The sequence below is a fragment of the Podarcis vaucheri genome, assembly GCF_965113315.1.
Source record: "Podarcis vaucheri genome assembly, chromosome: 9".
NCBI classification, from domain to species: domain Eukaryota; kingdom Metazoa; phylum Chordata; class Lepidosauria; order Squamata; family Lacertidae; genus Podarcis; species Podarcis vaucheri.
The window spans coordinates 30,457,627-30,478,313 of NC_138767.1; the positions used below are offsets into that span (position 1 = coordinate 30,457,627).

Sequence of the window (20,687 nt, forward strand, 5' to 3'; positions counted from 1 at the left end):
AGAATTGGCTACACACAAAATGTAGGGATGGCAGCCCACATGGGTGGGTGGCTTTAAAGGGGGGGGGGGTATACAGATTCACGGAGGTTGAGGCTATCAATGGCTGCCCCCCAGTTGCTGGGGAACAGGAGTGGTTCAGAGTTCTGTTGTGCTCATGACTTCATGTAGACTTCTGGCTGTCCACTATGAGGACAAGATGCTGGACTAGATATGACTTCTGTCTGAACCAGCAGAGCTCTTGTGTTCTTAGATGGGATTAATAATTTCCACTCATAGGTTATACTAGGCTACATGCAAATCTGAGCAACAACCCCTTAATTGCCAGTTTTTATAAACAGAAGCAAGTGTTTTTGTGCAGAGAAGTGGGGAGGACCCTTAACCCTTTCCTGTCTCTACTATTTTCCTGCTGGAATTCCCCCTGTTTTTCCTCCTGTGATAGGATTCCAGGTGCATATGGGGTGTAAACATAATTGGAAATCTTGGCAGTTGGTTGGGAGGTAGGGAGTTGGAGTGGAAAAACAGTACACAGGAAGAAGGTTAAAGCACTCCTTTGCTATTTCTCCATACAAGAAGAACACCCACTGCCAAACTGCTTTTGTTTAAAAACAAGTTACAAGATATGAAAACTGTGTGTAATGTGTTGCTTGACCTCGGGCTATCAATCCATAAAAGAGAAGTGTTAAATAATTAGGCCTTTCTGATGTTCTAAACTTACAGGAGTGCCAAATGATCTAGCACTCTCTGGATTTTAAGAATACTTTAGAAACTAGCTGGCAAAACTTGTATTGCCTCAAAAGAGCAAGAACAACATTTATGCAGGCAGAAGAGAGTCAGCGACTCCAGCGCATTATTTGTATTTAGTAAATGTGTCCAATTGCGGTGGAAGGTTTTTTGGTAGAAAATGTTCTCAGTGCCTTATTTTCTGTTTTAAATAAGATCCTTTCAGTGTTAGCTTCTCTTTTTTTCCTGATTAGCAATGATTACAAAAATATACAATGTTGTCAGAGTTCTGACTTCATCTTGGCATATTTTCTAATGTCCTGTATCCCTCTTCGGATTCCGTTCCGTGGCTCTCTGCCCTTGACATGTGCTTAAGTTTGGTTTGTCATCTGGGTCAAGTATGTCAAAATATTTTCCAGTTAAAATTTCCTCCGCCGTTTTTCTCCTTCCTCCTGGCTGCAACAGTTAAAATAGATTAATGAGGCTTGGAAATCTTGCTGCTCTGCTTCATGAGCAACCATCACTGAATCCCCAGAAGGAAACTGGTTAGTGTTCCGATGAGGTTTTTTGGCAGATCCTCCTTTAGCTATTGTTTAGTAAGCAGAAGTATGAAATGTCACTCTGTGATCTGTGCTGATTGAGTAATAGACTTAAAAATTTAGCACATATTGAGCTCCATGCTGCCAACTCATTTATTAAGCAGAGTGCAAGAGAACAGGAATAGGGCATGTAGCTTTAACTATCCAATGAGCTGCACCAAAAATGCAGACCTGAGTTGGTGTTTCATTCTTTACTTCCACAATCACAAGGATTTATTTCAAATATTACACTAACCTCTTAGCGGTTTACATAAAAATAATAAAAATACAATAACATTTTAATGAAGTCTCCTGAGAACTTGATAAAAACAAAACGCAACTGCATTTCACAATAAAGCAGCCATGCACAAAAAATTAAGAGTCCAGGAAAGCTTGGGTAAACATGTATATTTTTCGGAGGCATTGGAAGGTCATTACTGTCTGAATCTCTGAGTCTTGAGATTCAGAGTAATCTCTTTATGTTGGATGTGTATTTGGTATGCTTATAAATTTATATTTGTAAAATCAAATAAAAACGATTTCAAAAAAAGGGAAGGTCATTACTGTCTCTGGCTCATTAATTTACTGAAGGTAGGGGCATTCCAGGTGGTAGGTGCTATCACCATGTGGTCACGCAAGTGGCAATCACTAGTCATCAGGATTGAGGGGGCTTGTGTGTGGCACCACGCAACCCAGGAGCCAGCGCCCTTGCTAATCATGGAACATCCAGCAGGGTCTCCTTGGAAGACCCTGTATTATAGGGTTTATCTCTGATTAAGTAGATATTCAAAAGTTCTTCAAGGTAGAATTCTATGTGATATGACAGATTTCTTTAAAGCTGTGTTTGGGATAAGGAAAAGGCATGTAACTCTTTTCATGCAGGGCCCTGAATTGATGAACAAATACGTTGGAGAATCTGAACGTGCAGTCAGAGAGGTAAGGTGTTATTAATTTAACTGGAATATTAAGTGCACATGTACAGGGATGTATAACGCAACTTACTGTCTGTTTTGCTACATTATAGTCAGGGTCTTTTTGTTTCATCATGCAGTCATTGCTTTGCAGTAACTAGTTTTCACAGGCTTTGAATTATAGCAGTCTTCACTGCTTCCTGCCACATGTTGATATGATGAAGTCAGCTTGTGTATGAATTTGCTAAGAGTGGAGGGTGTTCTTGGAAGCTCAACCTTCCAATCTCTGCCCCCTTCTTTTTCCTATCCAAACTTACCAGGGGCCTGCAGCAGGATGGTGTTGTTGTGGGTTCACTGAAGACCTTTGGCACTTTCATAGCACTATCCTTGGCACAATGATCGATGGGGAATCTTTGCTTCTAGATTCTTTTACTAGGATATTGCTTGAATGGATACATGCCTCCAATGGAGCATTCAGCCCTAATAATTCATTTATTCTAATACTGCTGATGTGCTGTTCTAGTAGAATGGAATTCAGTATTTTGTGTTCAACGAGTTGCATTCATGGAATGGAGAAATATTTCCATAGCTTAGCTTTTGTTTGACAGTTTTAAAATGATGGGAATTATCCTGTTAATGCTGTAGCAGCTGGTAACTATTTTGTTTTTACCAGGTGAGCATGGAACATCCTTTGGCTAATTCTTAAAAGGTTTTGCCTTTTTACTGGTAGTATTCAAAAGTTAAAGACATTTAAAATAGTAATCCCCAGATATGCTTAGTATATGTTCAGTTAAAGTATATTTACACAATTTTTTTTGCTGCTGTTTAGAGAATAATTGGAGGGACACAAGCAATGCTATTTGAAATGGTTAACTCCACAGTCTACAAAAGCGCAGTCCATCGGTTGGACATTCTAGATGATCCAAGGTTGTGTCATTATGGTTTTATTTTTATATTGCAACCTATCCTAGATATCAGAGGCAAACCAAAGGTAACAACTTTATTTGTGATTATGCAACTTCTTTGGACAATCTGACAATTGTTTTGTTTTTGTTTCGTCAGATCTTTAGGAAAGCCAGAGCTGTTTCACCCTCAATATTGTTCTTCGATGAAATAGATGCCCTGGCAGTAGAAAGGGGGAGGTAAGAAAAATTATGTACAAGGTTCTGGATCTGTTACTGCTTTGTACTTTCACACAGACAAGAAGTTGACTTTTGTTTCTGTTTCCCTTGCATATTTAGATGGAAATTGGTTGGTTCATTTTATTAGGGATAGAAGTGTTCTGCAAGACCTAGCAGTAATTCAAATAAGTGACTTTTTTTCTTTCCAGTAAACATTTTAAAACTTCCCTGCTTTTAAAGACTGCCAAGAGAAGGATCGTAATTTTATTGATTTTTATTGAAACAGTGGTGCTGGGGGAGACCACTCTCACCCCTGCTTCCCCACCGTCCTGGTGTTCTTTTCCTGATTGAAATTCCCCCGGAAATGACTGTTAACCCCACAGGGAAAGACTGTTTCCCTGACTGCCTTCCATTGGGGTAATAGCGTCTGTGGGGAAAATTGGATTAGGCAAATGTCACAGGTGAACGTTACCCATACTTCTGCTCCATTGTCTCCAAGCATATATCCTTGATCATGCATTACATGCAGGCATGCAAGTATGCATGTGTTGGCGATGGAAATGTGATTTTCAAGATCTTTGGCTTGGAGTCAGAGCACATCATGAGGATGTTGCCTTGCACTTTCATTAGAATAGGAAATGGCCATAGACCAGAATCCCAAACTGTATGTTTATTTAATTACACTCTACGAGCATTTAACGCTTGATGGTTTCACGCATGAGGCACAAAAGTTTGTTAAAGACACTGTTTACAGAGAAACTTGTAAACAATACTCTTTGTCAAACCAAGTCTCAGGTAGACTTTTCACACCTAGCATGGATATCAGTGTCCCAAGCAGCAACACCCACCCAGCCCCTTCTAGGATTTAACGTCCCCACAGGGAATCAAAGCCAAGTTCCCTAGCTAACCCTTCTCAGATAGTCCAGCATAGTCCGCCCATAGACAATCCTTGTATCTATTTTTTTTAAATGATATTTATTAAGGTTTCAAAGAAAAAAATTACATAGATAAAAAAAGGAAAAAAGACTAAAATAAGAATAAAAGAAAAATACAAAATACAAAAAAGATAAAAAACACTTTTAAAAAATACATCATTCTTTCCACCTTACATTCATTTCCTTGCTTCCCTGACCTCCTCACACCTCCCTTTTTTGTATTCCAATTCAGTTAGTTAATTCAGCAATTTCTTTCCCTCTTTATTTTTATCTTAATCCTTTAACTTAATATATTATAACTTTGGATTCTCACCTGTTAATAATCCATTTTTACATACACCTTTATAACATTGCTGCTTAAACCACTTAACTTCATTCTGACATCATTCTAACATTCATTAATTTTGCAATATTTCTGTAAATAATCTTTAAATTTCTTCCAATCTTCTTCCACTGACTCTTCTCCCTGGTCTCGGATTCTGCCAGTCATTTCCGCCAATTCCATGTAGTCCATCACCTTCATCTGCCATTCTTCCAGAGTGGGTAAATCTTGTGTCTTCCAATACTTTGCAATAAGTATTCTTGCTGCTGTTGTGGCATACATAAAGAAAGTTCTGTCCTTCTTTGGCACCATTTGGCCGACCATGCCCTGGAGAAAGGCCTCTGGTTTCTTCAGAAAGGTATATTTAAATACCCTTTTCATTTCATTATAAATCATCTCCCAGAAAGCCTTAATCCTTCGGCACATCCACCAAAGGTGAAAGAATGTACCTTCAGTCTCTTTACATTTCCAACATTTATTATCGGGCAAATGATAGATTTTTGCAAGGTTGACTGGTGTCATGTACCACCTATATATCATTTTCATAATATTCTCTCTTAAGGCATTACATGCCGTAAACTTCATAACTGTAGTCCATAACTGTTCCCAGTCAGCCATCATTATGTTATGTCCAACATCTTGTGCCCATTTAATCATAGCAGATTTCACCGTTTCATCCTGTGTATTCCATTTCAACAGCAAGTTATACATCTTTGACAAAATCTTAGTTTTGGGTTCTAGCAGTTCTGTTTCTAATTTTGATTTTTCCACCTGGAAGCCAATTTTCTTATCCAAATTGTATGCCTCCATTATCTGATAATAATGAAGCCAGTCTCGCACTTTGTTTTTTTAATTTCTCAAAACTCTGCAATTTCAGTCTATCTTCCTCTTGTTCCAAAATTTCCCAATATTTCGGCCATTTGACCTCCATATTGAGCTTTTTCTGAGCTTTTGCTTCCATCGGTGACAGCCACCTTGGGGTTTTGTTTTCCAGTAGATCCTTATATCTTATCCAGACATTAAACAATGCTTTCCTGATAATATGGTTTTTAAATGCTTTGTGTGCTTTGATCTTATCATACCACAAATATGCATGCCATCCAAATACATTATTAAAACCTTCTAAATCCAAAATGTCTGTGTTTTCAAGAAGCAGGCATTCTTTCAACCAGCAAAAAGCTGCTGATTCATAATAAAGTTTAAAGTCTGGCAGGGGAAATCCACCTCTTTCCTTTCCATCCGTTAGTATTTTAAATTTTGTCCTAGGCTTCTTGCCCTGCCAGACAAATCTAGAGATATCTCTCTGCCACTTCTTGAAACAGTCCATTTTGTCCAAAATTTGCAAAGTTTGAAACAGAAACAGCATTGTAGGCAATACATTCATTTTTATCGCAGCAATACGGCCTAGCAGTGAAAGATTAAAATTTACCAAATTTCTAAATCTTTTTTCACTTCAGCCCAACATTTTTCGTAATTGTCTTTGAATAGGTTCCCATTTTTTGCTGTCATGTTAATTCCCAGGTATTTCACTTTCTTAACCACTGTTAAACCTGTCTCATTTTGAAACCTCTCTCACTCAATTGGTGTTAGATTTTTCTCTAAAACCTTAGTTTTTAACTTATTCAGTTTAAATCCTGCAGCCTGACCAAATTCCAAAACCCTTTTAGTACTAGATTCTGGCTCCTGTAACGTCAATACTAAGTCATCTGCAAATGCTCTCAACTTGTACTGTTTAGCTCCGACTTGTACACCTTTAACCAACTGGTCCCTTCTAATCATATTCAGCAGGACCTCCAGGACTGATATAAAAAGCAATGGGGAGATTGGGCAACCTTGCCGTGTCCCTTTTTCTATCTTAAATTCTTCCGTCACCACATTATTTACAATTAATTTAGCCTCTTCTTCTGAATAAATTGCACTTATACCGTTTTCAAAGCCTTGGCCTACCCCCATCCCCTGTAGGTTCTTCTTCATAAAACTCCAAGAAATATTGTCAAAGGCTTGTATCTAAGTGAGAGCCTATTCGCTCTCTGTGCCTACTGACGGATAATCGCTATCTGAGCCCACGCAGATAGGCAGAGACCCCATTTGCCCACCCAGATCAAAAGTCTGTATCTGACTGTTAAACTGCTAGGGTCTAACCTAAATTCCACACATTCTCTCCTGATTGGTTGTTGGTCTCACTGCTTCTCACTGGTTGTTGGGTCACCAGGAGGCAGACCCAGGGCCTGTCTATCATAGTGCCTCGTGATGTAGTGTTTCAACATGCCAATCACTTCCATCCATTGGACATGCTGGCTTGGTGTGGCTAATGGAAGTAGGAGTCCACAGCATCTGAAGAATGCTATGCTCAATACCCCTGTTTAAAGTAAAGGAATGGCATTTCCAGAACCATTTGATAATAATGATGATGATGTTATTTCCAACTAGGTCACACAGAGTATACCCAATGAAATCAATGGACTTAAGTTACTAAGTCAATGTGCTCTGAATATGACTAATGTTGGATTTCACCCAACAATATTAAGAGCTTTCTGTTTTGTACATCACCAGCTGTAATTTGCTTGTGTGACAGGGATGTAGAGTTACCAGAACAGTAGTCTCTTGCGTTAGCAGTAGCAAACTTTTAGAGCTAAATTGTCAGATCTGACGTAAGCATAGAACCGAAACAGAACACTAGCCAGTTGCTGTAATTTCTGCCCTTTGATGCAATCTGACTGTGGTGTCTTGTTATATGTTGCTATATTCGTTTCCTGCCCATTTTTATTATGACACTTATATAAACTTTTAGCCATTCTCCAGGGCACTATTAAACATGTCTAATCTAATTATTAAAGAAATTACAAACAGGAATAAACATGTCAAATACATATTTTTAATAAAGATTTTGAAACTGTGCAATGTGATGAAAAGGCTGTTATAAGGGAAAAAATGAAAATGGCCAGTTTTGTCCAGTATGTTCACTGGAGCTTTAATTTAGAATGTTCCCATTCTAGCTAGGTGCACTTCCCAAACCATCATCTTATCTGGAGATAGATGGAGAAGGAGAAAACACAGCCTTGGCCTGTCCATTGGAGATAGGAGGTGTGACCTTCAGTGTTCCATTGAAGACATCCGCTCTTTGGAGCATAGAAAAGAGCAGAGCAGGACACAAATATTTTTTTGTCAAATGTGAACCATATGGGAGGTAAAATATGTAACATAGTTCTCATAAAATTCATCTGGAATTAAATGGTGTAGGAAACCAGACAAGGCACTTATTGGAAATGACCTGTTTTTACAGGCTGATTTTCCACAGTAGGAATTTGCAAATGCATTAGAGATGCTAACGATTTGCAGGCTCCAGAGATCCATTTCCTCTTCTATAACCAGACTGAGGTTTTCAAGGAAACACCTGTTGATATTGTCTCCCTAGTCCCCCTGTGCTTTTTCTACAGAACAGATTGCTGTCGTTAAACGCCCTGTGCCCTTTCCCTACAGATAACTACTTCTGGTTATAATTTACCCTATTAATTGGCAGTGTTTGTGTAAAAATATTGGAATGAAAGATACTGCAGGTGGCTTTTGTGTGCAGAATAGCATTTGTATATCAGCTGCCTTTGCACATATACAGGGCAGAAAAATGTAAATCAAGAAGCAGCTACATACACTTCATGTATAATTGAAACAGAATAAAAAAATAGGCATACAGCATAAGGCTGCTACTGGCTTGGCCCTTATTTGCACTTCTGTGGAAGATTGTTACCTGACCCTAAAGTAACCCCATGCACCCCTGAAGTGCTCGTTTTGTTTGTTAATTTAATGTATACCACCCTTTGTCCTAAGGCCATGGGATGGTTTCAGTATACTAACATAAACAACATAGTGTATAACATAGTGCATAACAGAGCAGTATCCTGCTAAACATTTCAATAATAATAATAATAAAAATATTAATAATAATAATTAATTTATTATTTGTATACCGCCCATCTGGCTGGGTTTCCCCAGCCACTCTGGGCGGCTTCCACAAAGACCAAAAATACACTAATATGTCATACATTAAAAACTTCCTTGAACAGGGCTGCCTTAAGATGTCTTCTGAATATCAGGTAGTTATTTATCTCTTTGACATCTGATGGGAGGACGTTCCACAGGGCGGGTGCCACTACCGAGAAGGCCCTCTGCCTGGTTCCCTGTAGCTTTGCTTCTCTCAATGAGGGAACCGCCATAAGGCCCTCGGCTCTGGACCTCAGCGTCTGGGCAGAACGATTTCTACTAGCACAAACACCTTTGATTGCACAACAGCACTTCCTCTCATCTGCATGCCCCCAAAATATATTCTGGGAGATATCCCAAGCACCTGGAACAGATTTAGGGTGGTGGGGGCACATAGGGAGAGAACAGTAAGGGAAAGTTCCACTGTACAGCCAAAAGTGCTTGTGGTAGTGGAAACTGTTTAGTTGGATAGTGCCTTGAATATCCACAAAATACAAAACATTAAAACAGTTGTTGGAGGCTGTGGGTGGTGGTAGGACTAGCTTGCGATTTCTATAAGAATTGATTGTATCTCCATGATAGTAGCTTCCTCTTATTTGGTGAAACCACAGCTAAGGGGGGGTGGAAAGTGAAGGAAATTGCTACGGCGGTGGGAGGACTAAAGAATGTATGAGAAGATTTGTATGTTATTTGCCAAGTTTAATAATAAAGAATAGCGAAGGCTGTGTCACTGATTTCCGAAGTGGAATTGAGCAAATAAAATGAGAGGTTTTGTTTTGAGACATTGTGGTTGTTCCTGCTGACTATCGTAGAACCACTTTGGCAGTCTTTGTTACAGTATTTAATAAATCTTCTGAAAGTAGTGGTGAATTTGGCATATATTAAATGAAACTGGCCAATTCACAGTCCAAATATACAATAAGGAACAATCTGTACTACTGAAGAAATGGATGCCTTTCCTATTTCTCTGTGGTTCTGACTAATATTGGGTTTCTTTTAGTTAGCTGCCTTTTCTTGGCATTATTTCATAAAAGACGTCTGCATTGAGGTCATGTCCACATGAATGTTCCAGATACAACTGTATGCGAGAAGGAATGTTTGTTCCTAAATAATCCTTTCCTTTTCAAAGCTTCAGATTCTTAACAAATTGTGCAGCTGCAGAGAATTATGGGTACTTGTAATTCCTTGGTATCCTGACCATGTAAAACCTAATTCCACTGACCGGTAAACTTTGCCAAGAGGAAATGGCTTGGTAATTAAACTTGAAGGTGATGAATGAACATGGTTCTGTGTAAATGCAGTCCAGACAGTCTGTTTGCTGAACTTGGGATATCTACGTGCTTTGGAAATAGGATGCTGTTTATACATGTAGGATTGTGGGGAGTTTTAGGCAATAGACATGTTTGTTCCTTTTTGTTTTTTATAAGCAGTTTCAGGCATGAAAAATTGTGGGTTGGAGAGAACACTACTGTTAAATTCCTTTTTAAAAAGTCAGTGCTTTGCTGTACATTATTGAAGGAAGAGAACTATATAAGGCACCAGTTTGCTTTCTGAGGCCAAGAAGGGGAAGCGTGTGAACAGAAGGTAACCACTGTGCTCTCAAAATTGTAGCCATTTAGGGAACAACTTTTGATTATACTTTAAATGCACATGGACATTTATCTGGTACTTTGGTCATGCAAAATGAAGTGACTGAACGGTGAAAGAAAAATAATCAAAGGCCAAAATCTATGGTAAAATCTACAGGTTTAGCTGTGAGCAATCGGCACCAGAAAACAATATGTAGTAAGTGTCAATTTTGTGACTTAAATTCAAATGTTACAGCTACAGTGAAACACTTACTCTATATCCAGTAAGGTAATTATATATTTTTCTTCACTTGAAGCACTTTTAACTCAGGTGGAAAGGACAAATTAAAAAGTAGCTTCTACTTCAGTTTAGTTGTTAGTTGACAACAAACAACTAAGCCCTAGTGCTAGATAAGTGAGGTTCTGACTCAATAATGTGGAACACATAAACACCTGCCTTTTCAGAATTCAGCTTGTTTGTTGGCCCACATCCAGCCCATCACTGCCTCCAAACAGTCTAGCACCTTAGCCAACTCTCCTGATTGAGATGGAAATAAGAGATGGCTGTCATCTGCATATTGGTGGCACTTTACTCCAATATTTTGAGTTCCAGTGTCTTCAAAGCGGTGTTAAATAGCATGGGTGACAAGACAGAACTCTGTGGGACACCACAGGAAAATGCTTGTGGTGTCAAACAGTGGCCTCCCTTAACTACTTTCTGGAAGTTTGAGCAGAACGAATGCAATACAGCACTATGAGCCGCTCCAAAAGGATACCATGGTCAAGAAAGCTTCTGAAAGGTCAAGAAGAATGACCAGGGTTGCACACTCTCCATCTCTCTCTCCTGACAAATGTCATATCCAGGGTGGCCAATTTAGTTTCAGTGCCATCACTACAATAGATCCAGATTCCCAGTTTCCTCCAACTATGAATGAAGCTTGCCTCCAAAGCGGATATTAGCCACTGGGTGATAGTTATTTAGCATTTCTGGGTCCATGGAGGCCTTCTTTAGGAGGGGCACTCCACAGCCTCTTCAAGACAGGTGGTATTTCCCCTCTCCCAGTGAAGCATTGATGACTCCCTAGACCCAGAGAGAGAGAAAAAAAACAGTTCTTGCTGGGTATAGCACTGGATAAATATTTTAGATTTTGTTTAAAATTCCAACTAGCAATCCCTGGTATTGTATTTAAATATTGATATAATATTCTGCTGTAAGAGGAATCCAGCTTGTGTCCACATTGTAGTCTGTAGTACGTCCAGATTAAACTTCAGTTGATTCTACAGTCGGCATGATTGATTACAGTTTTCAGCTTGATTAACTTCCAGGAATGCACAGAAGGAGAACTGCTGAAGGGGGGAAATAAAGAAAGGAAATGGAAAAGTGCTGTCAAGTTTCTTTCTAAAAGACAGCTGCTGCAAGCTGAATATTGGAATATTAAAACTGGTTATCTTTTTCACCGTGCATAAGCACTGCACTATAAATACAAAGCTTATATCCCTTTGCAGAATCGTGCTATAAGGCTTGATTACATGTTACACTGAACACAGGTGCAAACTGCCTATGCATGTACAATCATTTTTTTTTTTGAAACAGTAAATATTTTATTATTTGTACAGCTCAGTTACTGTAACCACTGGTACACAGACTCTACAGTCTTTTGAATGTCACATATGAATAACTGTACAACTCAACTGTTACGTAGACAGGTTGTATTATCATTGAATATAACATGTCAACACCCCTAATGAAGCTACTGTTTAAGCAACCTCACATTTTACCATTAATGCACTTGTTTCATTAATGCATTTGTTTTCTTTATTGATACTTAAAGTGAATGAAGTTAAATGCATGTTACTTACATGTACACAGGATGTAGGTTTTAGGAGTATGCAAATCTTACAGTAAAAAAAAAAATACTGCTGAAATGCATAATAGCATATAAAACCACAATTAAAACAGTAAAAAAAAATCCCCATGCCCCCAAACCAGTAATACATACAACACGCTACAATGACACCAAAATATAATTTGTGTATAAAAACATTTTGTATACAGTAGAAGATAACTGAGGAGCCCCTTCCAACTTTCTGGAGCAATTTATAGGTATGTCTTACCTAGCTATATGGCATATTACTCATATGTACTGTGTGTTTGGTACATATGTGGAAGAAAACATGTATACTATTACTTGTAAAGCGTGAGTTGTTATATCTTTAAATACAGATCAGGAATTTATTGTTGAGTAGAGTTGATTAGTCTTGTGGTCTTTACTTGAGGAAATAGTCATTCATAAAAGTGTTTCAATAAAGGCCAAAATAGGTTTTTAGAAACTGTCTTGGCAGATGCCCATAATAGCAATTGGTAATCTTGATTGTTGCTTTTATTGAAAACAAGCACTCTGGAAAGCCTTGTCCTGCCAAAAACATATTTCACCAGAACTTGTGAGAGGAAGGAAATAAAACAGTGTGACAGTTAATTACAACCATGGTAGCTGGACTGAAAAGTCTGACCTGGCAGGTGTGCTTTGCTGACAGCTTTCCTCCTGTGAAAGCCTGACAGAAATGTCAGACTCAATACATTCTTCATACTGTGTGATTGTGGTGATTTTAGTGTGGGAGTGTGTTGGCAGGCAGGGGGTTTGGTATGTTAGGAATGTTTTACCTCAGAAACTTCTAGAGAAGTTAGGAATACTAGTCAAAAGATGTGTTTGGAGTTATAATTTTTCTGGAAGTAAGTTGCTTGAGGTTTTTAAAAATCATTTTCAGGTAACCATAAAATACACATGATTTTCAAGGACAATGTACAATGTGTATTAGAAGTGGAGCAAGCCAAATTTTTCTCTACTGTTCTTATTTCTCTAGATTTTTGAAGGTATAAACTGTAGAGGATAAGCTTGTTTTAAAAGGGTAAAGGTAGTTTAAAACAACAACAACAACAACAACAACAACAACAACAACAACAAAACCCCCAATAATACTCTGGAAAGCTGTTTTTTCCAAGATCCATTTTCGCTGGAATTTGTAAAATGAAGGAAATAAAACAGTGTTGCAGTCATTTTTTACTTGTGTGTGGCCCCTTCCACACAATACATTTAAAGCAGTATCATACTACAGTGGTACCTCAGGTTAAATACTTAATTCGTTCCGGAGGTCTGTACTTAACCTGAAACTGTTCTTAACCTGAAGTACCACTTTAGCTAATGGGGCCTCCAGCTGCTGCCGTGCCACCGGAGCATGATTTCTGTTCTTATTCTGAAGCAAAGTTCTTAACCCGAGGTAATATTTCTGGGTTAGTGGAGTATGTAACCTGAAGCGTATGTAACCCAAGGTACCACTGTACTTCAAACAGTTGTGACTTCCCCAGAGAGCCATGGGAACTGTAGTTTTTTTTTAAAAAAAGGGTGATTAGGAGACCCTTATTTCCCCATACAGAACTACAATTTCCAGAGTTCCACTAAACCACTCTGGAAACTGTAACTCTGTGCAGGAACTAGAGGTCTTTCCAGACAACTTTCAGTATTCTTTGTGAGAAGCCATGGTGGTTTAAAGTGGAATGATACTGCTTTAAATGTATAGTGCAGGTGCGACCTGTGTGTGTGTGTAATAAAATTAAGGTGTGCTTTATTTTTTTTCTGCAGACAACCCACACAGCTTCCCACATGGGTTCATTTGTGCTGCTAGGATGTCATATATTATCAGTGCTACAGATTATAGTATTTTGTTACTACATTTTCTCAGCATTTACCCCAGATAGCATCTTATTTGCAACTGTGACACTGTGCATTTTGGGCACCTGTGGGGTATTTTGTGAAACATACTTGATGATGGTAACATAATGGGTGGCATTCAACTAATGTGCCCTGATAAGCGCAAGCATTTCTGCTTGTGCTGTGGGTCTTCCCTCTCGCCCTGCACATGCCCTGTGCCACCTCCAAATCTGCCCCAGAGGGAACCCGAAAACAGATCTAGGAGTCCCACAGAAGGATGGAAAAGTGTACTGCACAAGCAGATATCCTTGGGCTTAGGGAACATTCACGCAGTTCAATGCAGTGGTACCTCGGGTTACAGACGCTTCAGGTTACAGACTCCGCTAACCCAGAAATAGTAAATCGGGTTAAGAACTTTGCTTCAAGATGAGAACAGAAGTTGCGCAGCGGCAGCGGCAGGCCCCATTAGCTAAAGTGGTACCTCAGGTTAAGAACAGTTTCAGCTTAAGAACAGACCCCCAGAACGAATTAAGTTCTTAACCCGAGGTACCACTGTACTCTTCTCCGCCTGTGTTTCAGAAACTTGCTTGTGTGTAGCTTAGGGAGCAATTAGAAATAGAGTGGAAGATGCTCAGGTTCAGTTTAATCTTTTAAACTTCCAGAGATTAAGTAGCCCCCATGGTATTACAAGAATTCAGTTTAATCAGAAGTATATAAACTCCCTTAGTAGGCCTTGCTAAGTACTCTGAAGGGCCTTGACTCTACTAAGGTTTCAGTTTATGCTCTCAGCTGTTGTGGATGATCTTCAAAGAAATTCTACATATAACTTGAGAAACAGATTCTGTGGGGATGGATAGTTAAAAATTTATCTTCTGAGTAGTTGAGATGTTAACATTTTGTGTCTCATACTGCTTTAGCAGCCATAAAATTGATAACCCTCACGTAGTACAGTCATACCTTGGGTTAAATGTGCTTCAGGTTGAGCGTTTTCAAGTTATGCTCCGCGGCGACCCGGAAGTAACAGAGCTTGTTACTTCCAGGTTTTGCCACTCGCGCATGCGCAGACGCTCAAAATGACGTCACGCGCGGAAGTGGCACAACGTGACACGCGCAGACGCGCTGTCGCGTCTTATGTTTTACTCAGGATGCGAACTGGGCTCCAGAACGGATCACGCCCACATCCACTGTATGTCTGACTTCTGGTTCCTTAGTTTAGTCCTTCCCTTCTCTTGCTAGGCTCAACTACTACTTAGGTTCTGTAAGCGTGGAAGCTCACAGGTCCTTGTCAGGCCACCTTGGGGTTCTTTGTGTCTTTCTTTTAATGTATGAATTGTGTAAAGATCACTCTTATTTTTTTGTTGGCCCTGTTTCCCTCCTTAAATCCAACCTTCAGTCTCTCAGGGGTAACAACCCACTTGTTAAGTATAACTTGTTAAGTTGGCATACCTGAACAACTCCCTTATGCTCACAGTAATAACTGTTGGAGAGCTTTTAAATTAGGGGCAGGGAACATTTTTAAGCCACATTGCCCTTTGGGAAACCTTCCAAAGGCCACTTGACAGTGGTAGATGAGGACAGTGGCAAAAGTGGGTGGAGCAGTGGACATAAATGTTATCTCTGTACAGTAGGTTAGTTTCTACATTCCAACAGCATTGTTCTCCTTCATCTAGACAAACGAAGCGTTATCAACATTCAGTGGTACATTCCACCCAAGCAAAAATATTCAAGGTGCAAAGCAGAACTAGTGGGTGAATGTGTCTTAGGGAGAATTATGAGGGCCAGACATAGAGACCTGGAGTGCCACATTGCCCCAGTCTTGAAGTGCACTCTTATGGATGGTTTGAATTTTCTTAGTGACTGGTGACAGAAGCAGGTTAATCTAGAATTCCAGATTAATCTAGACTACAAGAGCATGCTGTTGTATAAATGTTGCTGTTTGTAAACAATTCCAAGAGGTGGTCAGCTTGTTGCATTTTCCAGATAGCAACCGCTGTTTTCATTAAGTATGGGTGTCAGTGTAATTATCTAATGATTTTGGCTCAGTTCATTACACCTGCTTTTATTGTGAATTCTATAGAAAGTGGGAGTATGGAAAATCACTCTATTCAAAACTGTGGGTGGAAATAGGTCATGAAAGTTTTACAACTTTGCCTTTTTAAACACTGTGAAATCACAAAGTTGAATGTACAGTGGTACCTCGGGTTACATATGCTTCAGGTTACAGACTCCACTAATCCAGAAATAGTACCTCAGGTTAAGAACTTTGCTTCAGGATGAGAACAAAAATCGTGCTCTGGCGGCGCGGCAGCAGCAGGAGGCCCCATTAGCTAAAGTGGTGCTTCAGGTTAAGAACAGTTTCAGGTTAAGAACGGACCTCCAGAACGAATTAAGTACCACTGTACAAGGTAGACAGCAATTGGAGTTGGTATTTTATCTTAAAGGCACTGTAGGAAGCTCATCATTTCACTCTTAAGTCTTGCGCTCCTGACCATTCCTCAGTAGTAACCTTTTTAAAAAGCTTGTTTCTGTCATTGCTATTGATTCCCTAAGCTTCAGACAGCTGTCATTGGACAGGTGAACAGGCACACGTGCGCACCTCACAAACATTGGCATTCGGTTTGGCATACAGTCGGGTTTGTTGACAGGAAACTGTTTTGCATCAGTTTTTGCCTGATTACTATTTCTGTAGTGCTGGGATGGTGACATCATGGTTCACAGGTCAGCTGGCGGTGGTGGGGAAGAAACGCTTATTGGCTGGATGCTGGTTTTATAAATGGGTCTGAAAGGTTAAACATAATTTGTGTATCTGAGTTGTGCTTGCGTCAAAAACCGAGACAGCTTTAATGAAATTCTTGTTGGGAAATCATGGGAAAATGGAAAAAATACATGCTTGTATGTCACCCCTCAGATTAACAGTTTATGCAGAGCTCAAACATCTGAGCACACATGCTGCTGACGCAGTTCTGGAGCAGCTGGTGGAGAAATCTCCTGCTATAAATGTCTGTCTGTCTGCATTTTTATAGGATAGCCTGTTAAGCCAAAAGGGCTTGTTTACTTGTAGGAGTCATGCTAAATATGGTGTGTAATCTGACAGCTGAGTTCCATGCATAAAGGAAAGCACGGCAGCTTTGGGGTACATTGAGGACTTAAATCTATATTAATATCAGTGTGGGCAGGGGTCTTGTACAGCAAAGGAGTACAGGGTAAATGCTTATTTGGAAAGCAATCAAAATAAACATGAAACATTGCATTTTAGGTTCCGGAAGCATATGCAAAAGGAAAGTAATTCTACTTTTTCTGTTTCCTTTCCTTTCTGGTCCTTAGTTGATTCATTTCCAATTGGGAGTTTTGACATGTGCAAGTATCTGGATACTAAATTCTGTGACTAAGTATTTGTCATCTTTCCTTCATTCCCACTTCCCACCTGTTCCAAATTTTCAGCTCCACTTAGCAGCAGTTGTTCAAGGGAGCTTTTGGAACAAACTGCACTCTTCCAGGGCATTTCTTGGGGTTGGTTATCTGTGTAGATAACACCAACTGAATAAAGTAAGAGAGCAATCCAGCTAAAGTTGATGACTTAATTCTCTGTTCTGTAGGCGAGTAAAACATGTGTCTCCTCTGAAACCAGTGGGAATTAAGACTGCACACACATTAGGGAGCAAGTCCCATTGAACTCAATGAGACTTATTTTTGAGTGAGCATGCTTGGGATTATGTTTCAAGAAGGTTTTATTTTGTCAGGTGTCATTGCCAGAGTTTGTACTTGTAGATAAGAGGCAGTCAATATGAGAAGACAAGAGTGTATCTTAGCTGCGCTATTCACTTCCCTGGTTTTGCCCCATGTGCACCCCACATTAGCTATGCCATAAATCAAAATTAGGACAATTATTGCACAAGACCCAATTGTAAATGCTACTGAGTGCAGGGCTCATAAAATGGAACAGACTCTTGTGAAAGCAAATATAAAAAGCTCATATGTCAGCAGGATCAATCTTGTAAAACAAGCTTTGCATCTGCCATTTTGTACCAATTACATATTTAAAGTAATAAATGTGGAAGTTATAATTAAATACCCAACTGCATTTTTGAACTCACTTTTTCACATGTAGTTAATAAAAAAAAAACCCACACAAAACACAAATAGGCTAACTTCTGAAATCTCTTCCAGGAGAAAAATGTCTTTTCTTTTTGAGACCTAACCATTTGGTGATTTCAAAACAACATATGTATTTAACATCTGGAGCAACAGCTGTGCAAAATTAATAAGAAGGTGGTTTTATGGGTTAGCTGGCCACTGCTCAGTTTGGTCTTACATGGGGAAGGTGGAAGAAATGAATCTGTAAAAGGCCTTCATTTCACTTACAGTGTTGGATGACCTGCATTGGTGGCAGAAACTAAAACACTGTCTGAGCAGCGTTTTAATGTTGCCAATACATCTTTACGAAATCAACCCGTGCGAATGCCACAATAAATCACTTGCCAAGTTCTGACATACTTTGTTTTGTTGGTGTTTGTTAGCCAAGTTGGCGGGAGTTGCAGGAAAAGGATACTGGTCCCAAAACAATAGCTTCAGTTTTTAAAAAATCGGTTTCATGTTTGTGTTCTTGTTGGTAAGCCCTGTTGAAGTACATCCAAGCTATTAGTGATAATGGGCAAGGGGGGGGGAGTCAATTACACTGATATTTTGCTGAAAAATAAACCACCAAGAAATTCATGACCTGTCAATAACTTCCTCTTTCAGAATGTGGAAAGGAACTAGGCTATCCTTGACTTGATTGCGTATCAAATAAGGAAAAGCTGATTCATCAGATTAATGTAGCACAGGGATGGAGAACCTTTGGCCCAGGGACCAAATAGAACTTCTAAGCATCTCTATTTGGCCCTTTGGATGCTGTCCAGGCCACTTGCTTGAGTGCTTTTGCCTAGCCAAACGTGTGCTTGAACAGTGGCAATGCCTCTTACTTGCTTGAAAGGAGGATGGATGTGGCGTTTGTAGAAACATTTGACTTTTGCATGCCTGGAATTTATTCTCCTGGACAAAGGTTAAGAGCCCCACCATTGCTCTGCCCAGTTTTTCCTCTAGTCCCTCTCACCAGTGGCATGCAGCCCCTGGAAAGTTGCCTATGAGGGAATGTGGTCCTCAAGCTCAAGTAGTGTTTAAGAAATGAAAACCCACTACTGTGGCTTTCGTTTTGTATTTCCATTAGCTCTTCGAGTTCTGGGAATGTGGCAGACCGCGTCTTGGCACAGCTGCTGACAGAAATGGATGGGATTGAACAGCTAAAGGATGTGACAGTTTTGGCTGCGACAAACCGACCAGATATGATAGACAAGGTAAGAGGTTTGGGCACTTGCCCCTACTTTTGTTAAAACTACTTTATTGGAAGTGAGATGTTTTAAGATTGTGGTCAATTGTAGTCAAACATACTGAATTTTTTAAAAAGGGGTTTTGTATAAGGCTCAACAAAAACAGTTGTTCTCCTAGTTTTCAGAAGGAACCATGGTTTGCTCCACCAGTGCTGCTACTTCAGCATTTTTTGAAAGCAATATGCAAACTAACCACTAAGACCCCTCCCTATGCATTCACAAGGCAGTAAGATAGAGATGTTTGCTGCAGCCGGAACAGCTTTGAGCAAGTTGGTCTGCTTGGGATCTTGGGGTCCTTTGTTTCAGGATTAATGGACCATTTTGTAGAGTTAGCCAGCCTTGGAAGTACTGTATCTTGAAACCTCAGAAGTAAATATATATCTCCAGTCCATGTGGGGTGAAAGGAAAATTTTCTTTCCATAGGCAGGAGGGAATTTCTCCCACACCAGTCAGTTACCTAGCCTGTGATACACGGTTGCTTTCCTCCGATAGATAAAATTGTAGGTAGTCATTCAGAGAATGTTTAAGCAAATTGTGCAATGTGTCTTTGTTCTCTCAAATGTGTTTTTGTTTATAACTGCATCCAATATCCTAACTTTGAACCTTCATAGACATCTAGGATGATGGCTTGTTAGCCCTCCCTGAACTGAGTGCCCTTCTCTGTAAGACAGAGACAGAAATTTACCAGCAAGAATATCCTTTTCTTGGTTTCCATCATCCATAATACCTCTGGCATCTATTTGTAATGGCAGGCTAGAACAGAAGAAGCTGTTACAACCCCAGGGAACTCTGTGATTGTTTCACAACAGGAAGTAATGTGTGTGTAGCTGAAGAATTGGATTGCTTTAGCTCCTGCTGGGTGAGATCTGAGTGTCAAACACATTAGCTGGGATGCCTAGAGCATAAGGGCTGAGAATGAAGTGATAGTTTGTGGTTTGTGATGGCACCCTGGTGTTTCTGACAGCTCATCCCAGCAGTGTGCAGCAGTTGCATCCTCAAGTGCCCTATTTGCATGAGAATGACAGGATGTGATTGGACAAATGAAGATTAATGAGAGAGTGTAGTGTCAGTGTGCTATATTGTCTTTAGATTCATGGTCTCTTTGTTTCATTACCAGTGAGAAACTTCAGTGCAGCATGGAACAGAAACTGGGGAAATATAGTGAATGAAAAATATGACCAGAGTTTAGATCTGGTTTCATTTAAAACCAAACCATATTCATCCTGAAATAAAATGCAAAATATATGTACTTGCATGTAAAACAGTGGATATCCACATCAGACTGTGTTCATGCATCCAAGCTTCATAGATTAGGGGCATCATGTTGGTTTTTCTGTCATCTGCATAGCAGAATAGACTCCTCTAGAATCAGGGTGGTGCTGTGCACACGCTAGTAGCATTATCAAAAAATTCTCTCACAGTGTACTATACCTACATTTTGGGGAAATTCTCCCTTAGTGTCTGCTTTGGTATTAATTTGT

The 20,687-nt window shown here is 39.6% G+C and overlaps 1 protein-coding gene across 4 annotated transcripts in view; it reads left to right on the forward strand.

Moving 5' to 3' along the window:
- The window catches only part of AFG2A (AFG2 AAA ATPase homolog A), a 153,740-nt gene that overhangs the window by 24,796 nt on the left and 108,257 nt on the right, over window positions 1-20,687 (forward strand). For all 4 annotated transcript variants that reach the window (XM_082236911.1, XM_082236912.1, XM_082236914.1 and 1 more), the window contains exons 12-14: window positions 2,181-2,234; window positions 3,272-3,351; window positions 19,047-19,173. In XM_082236911.1, coding sequence (XP_082093037.1) covers window positions 2,181-2,234; window positions 3,272-3,351; window positions 19,047-19,173 — 261 coding nt within the window. The remainder of the gene's footprint in view (window positions 1-2,180; window positions 2,235-3,271; window positions 3,352-19,046; window positions 19,174-20,687) is intronic.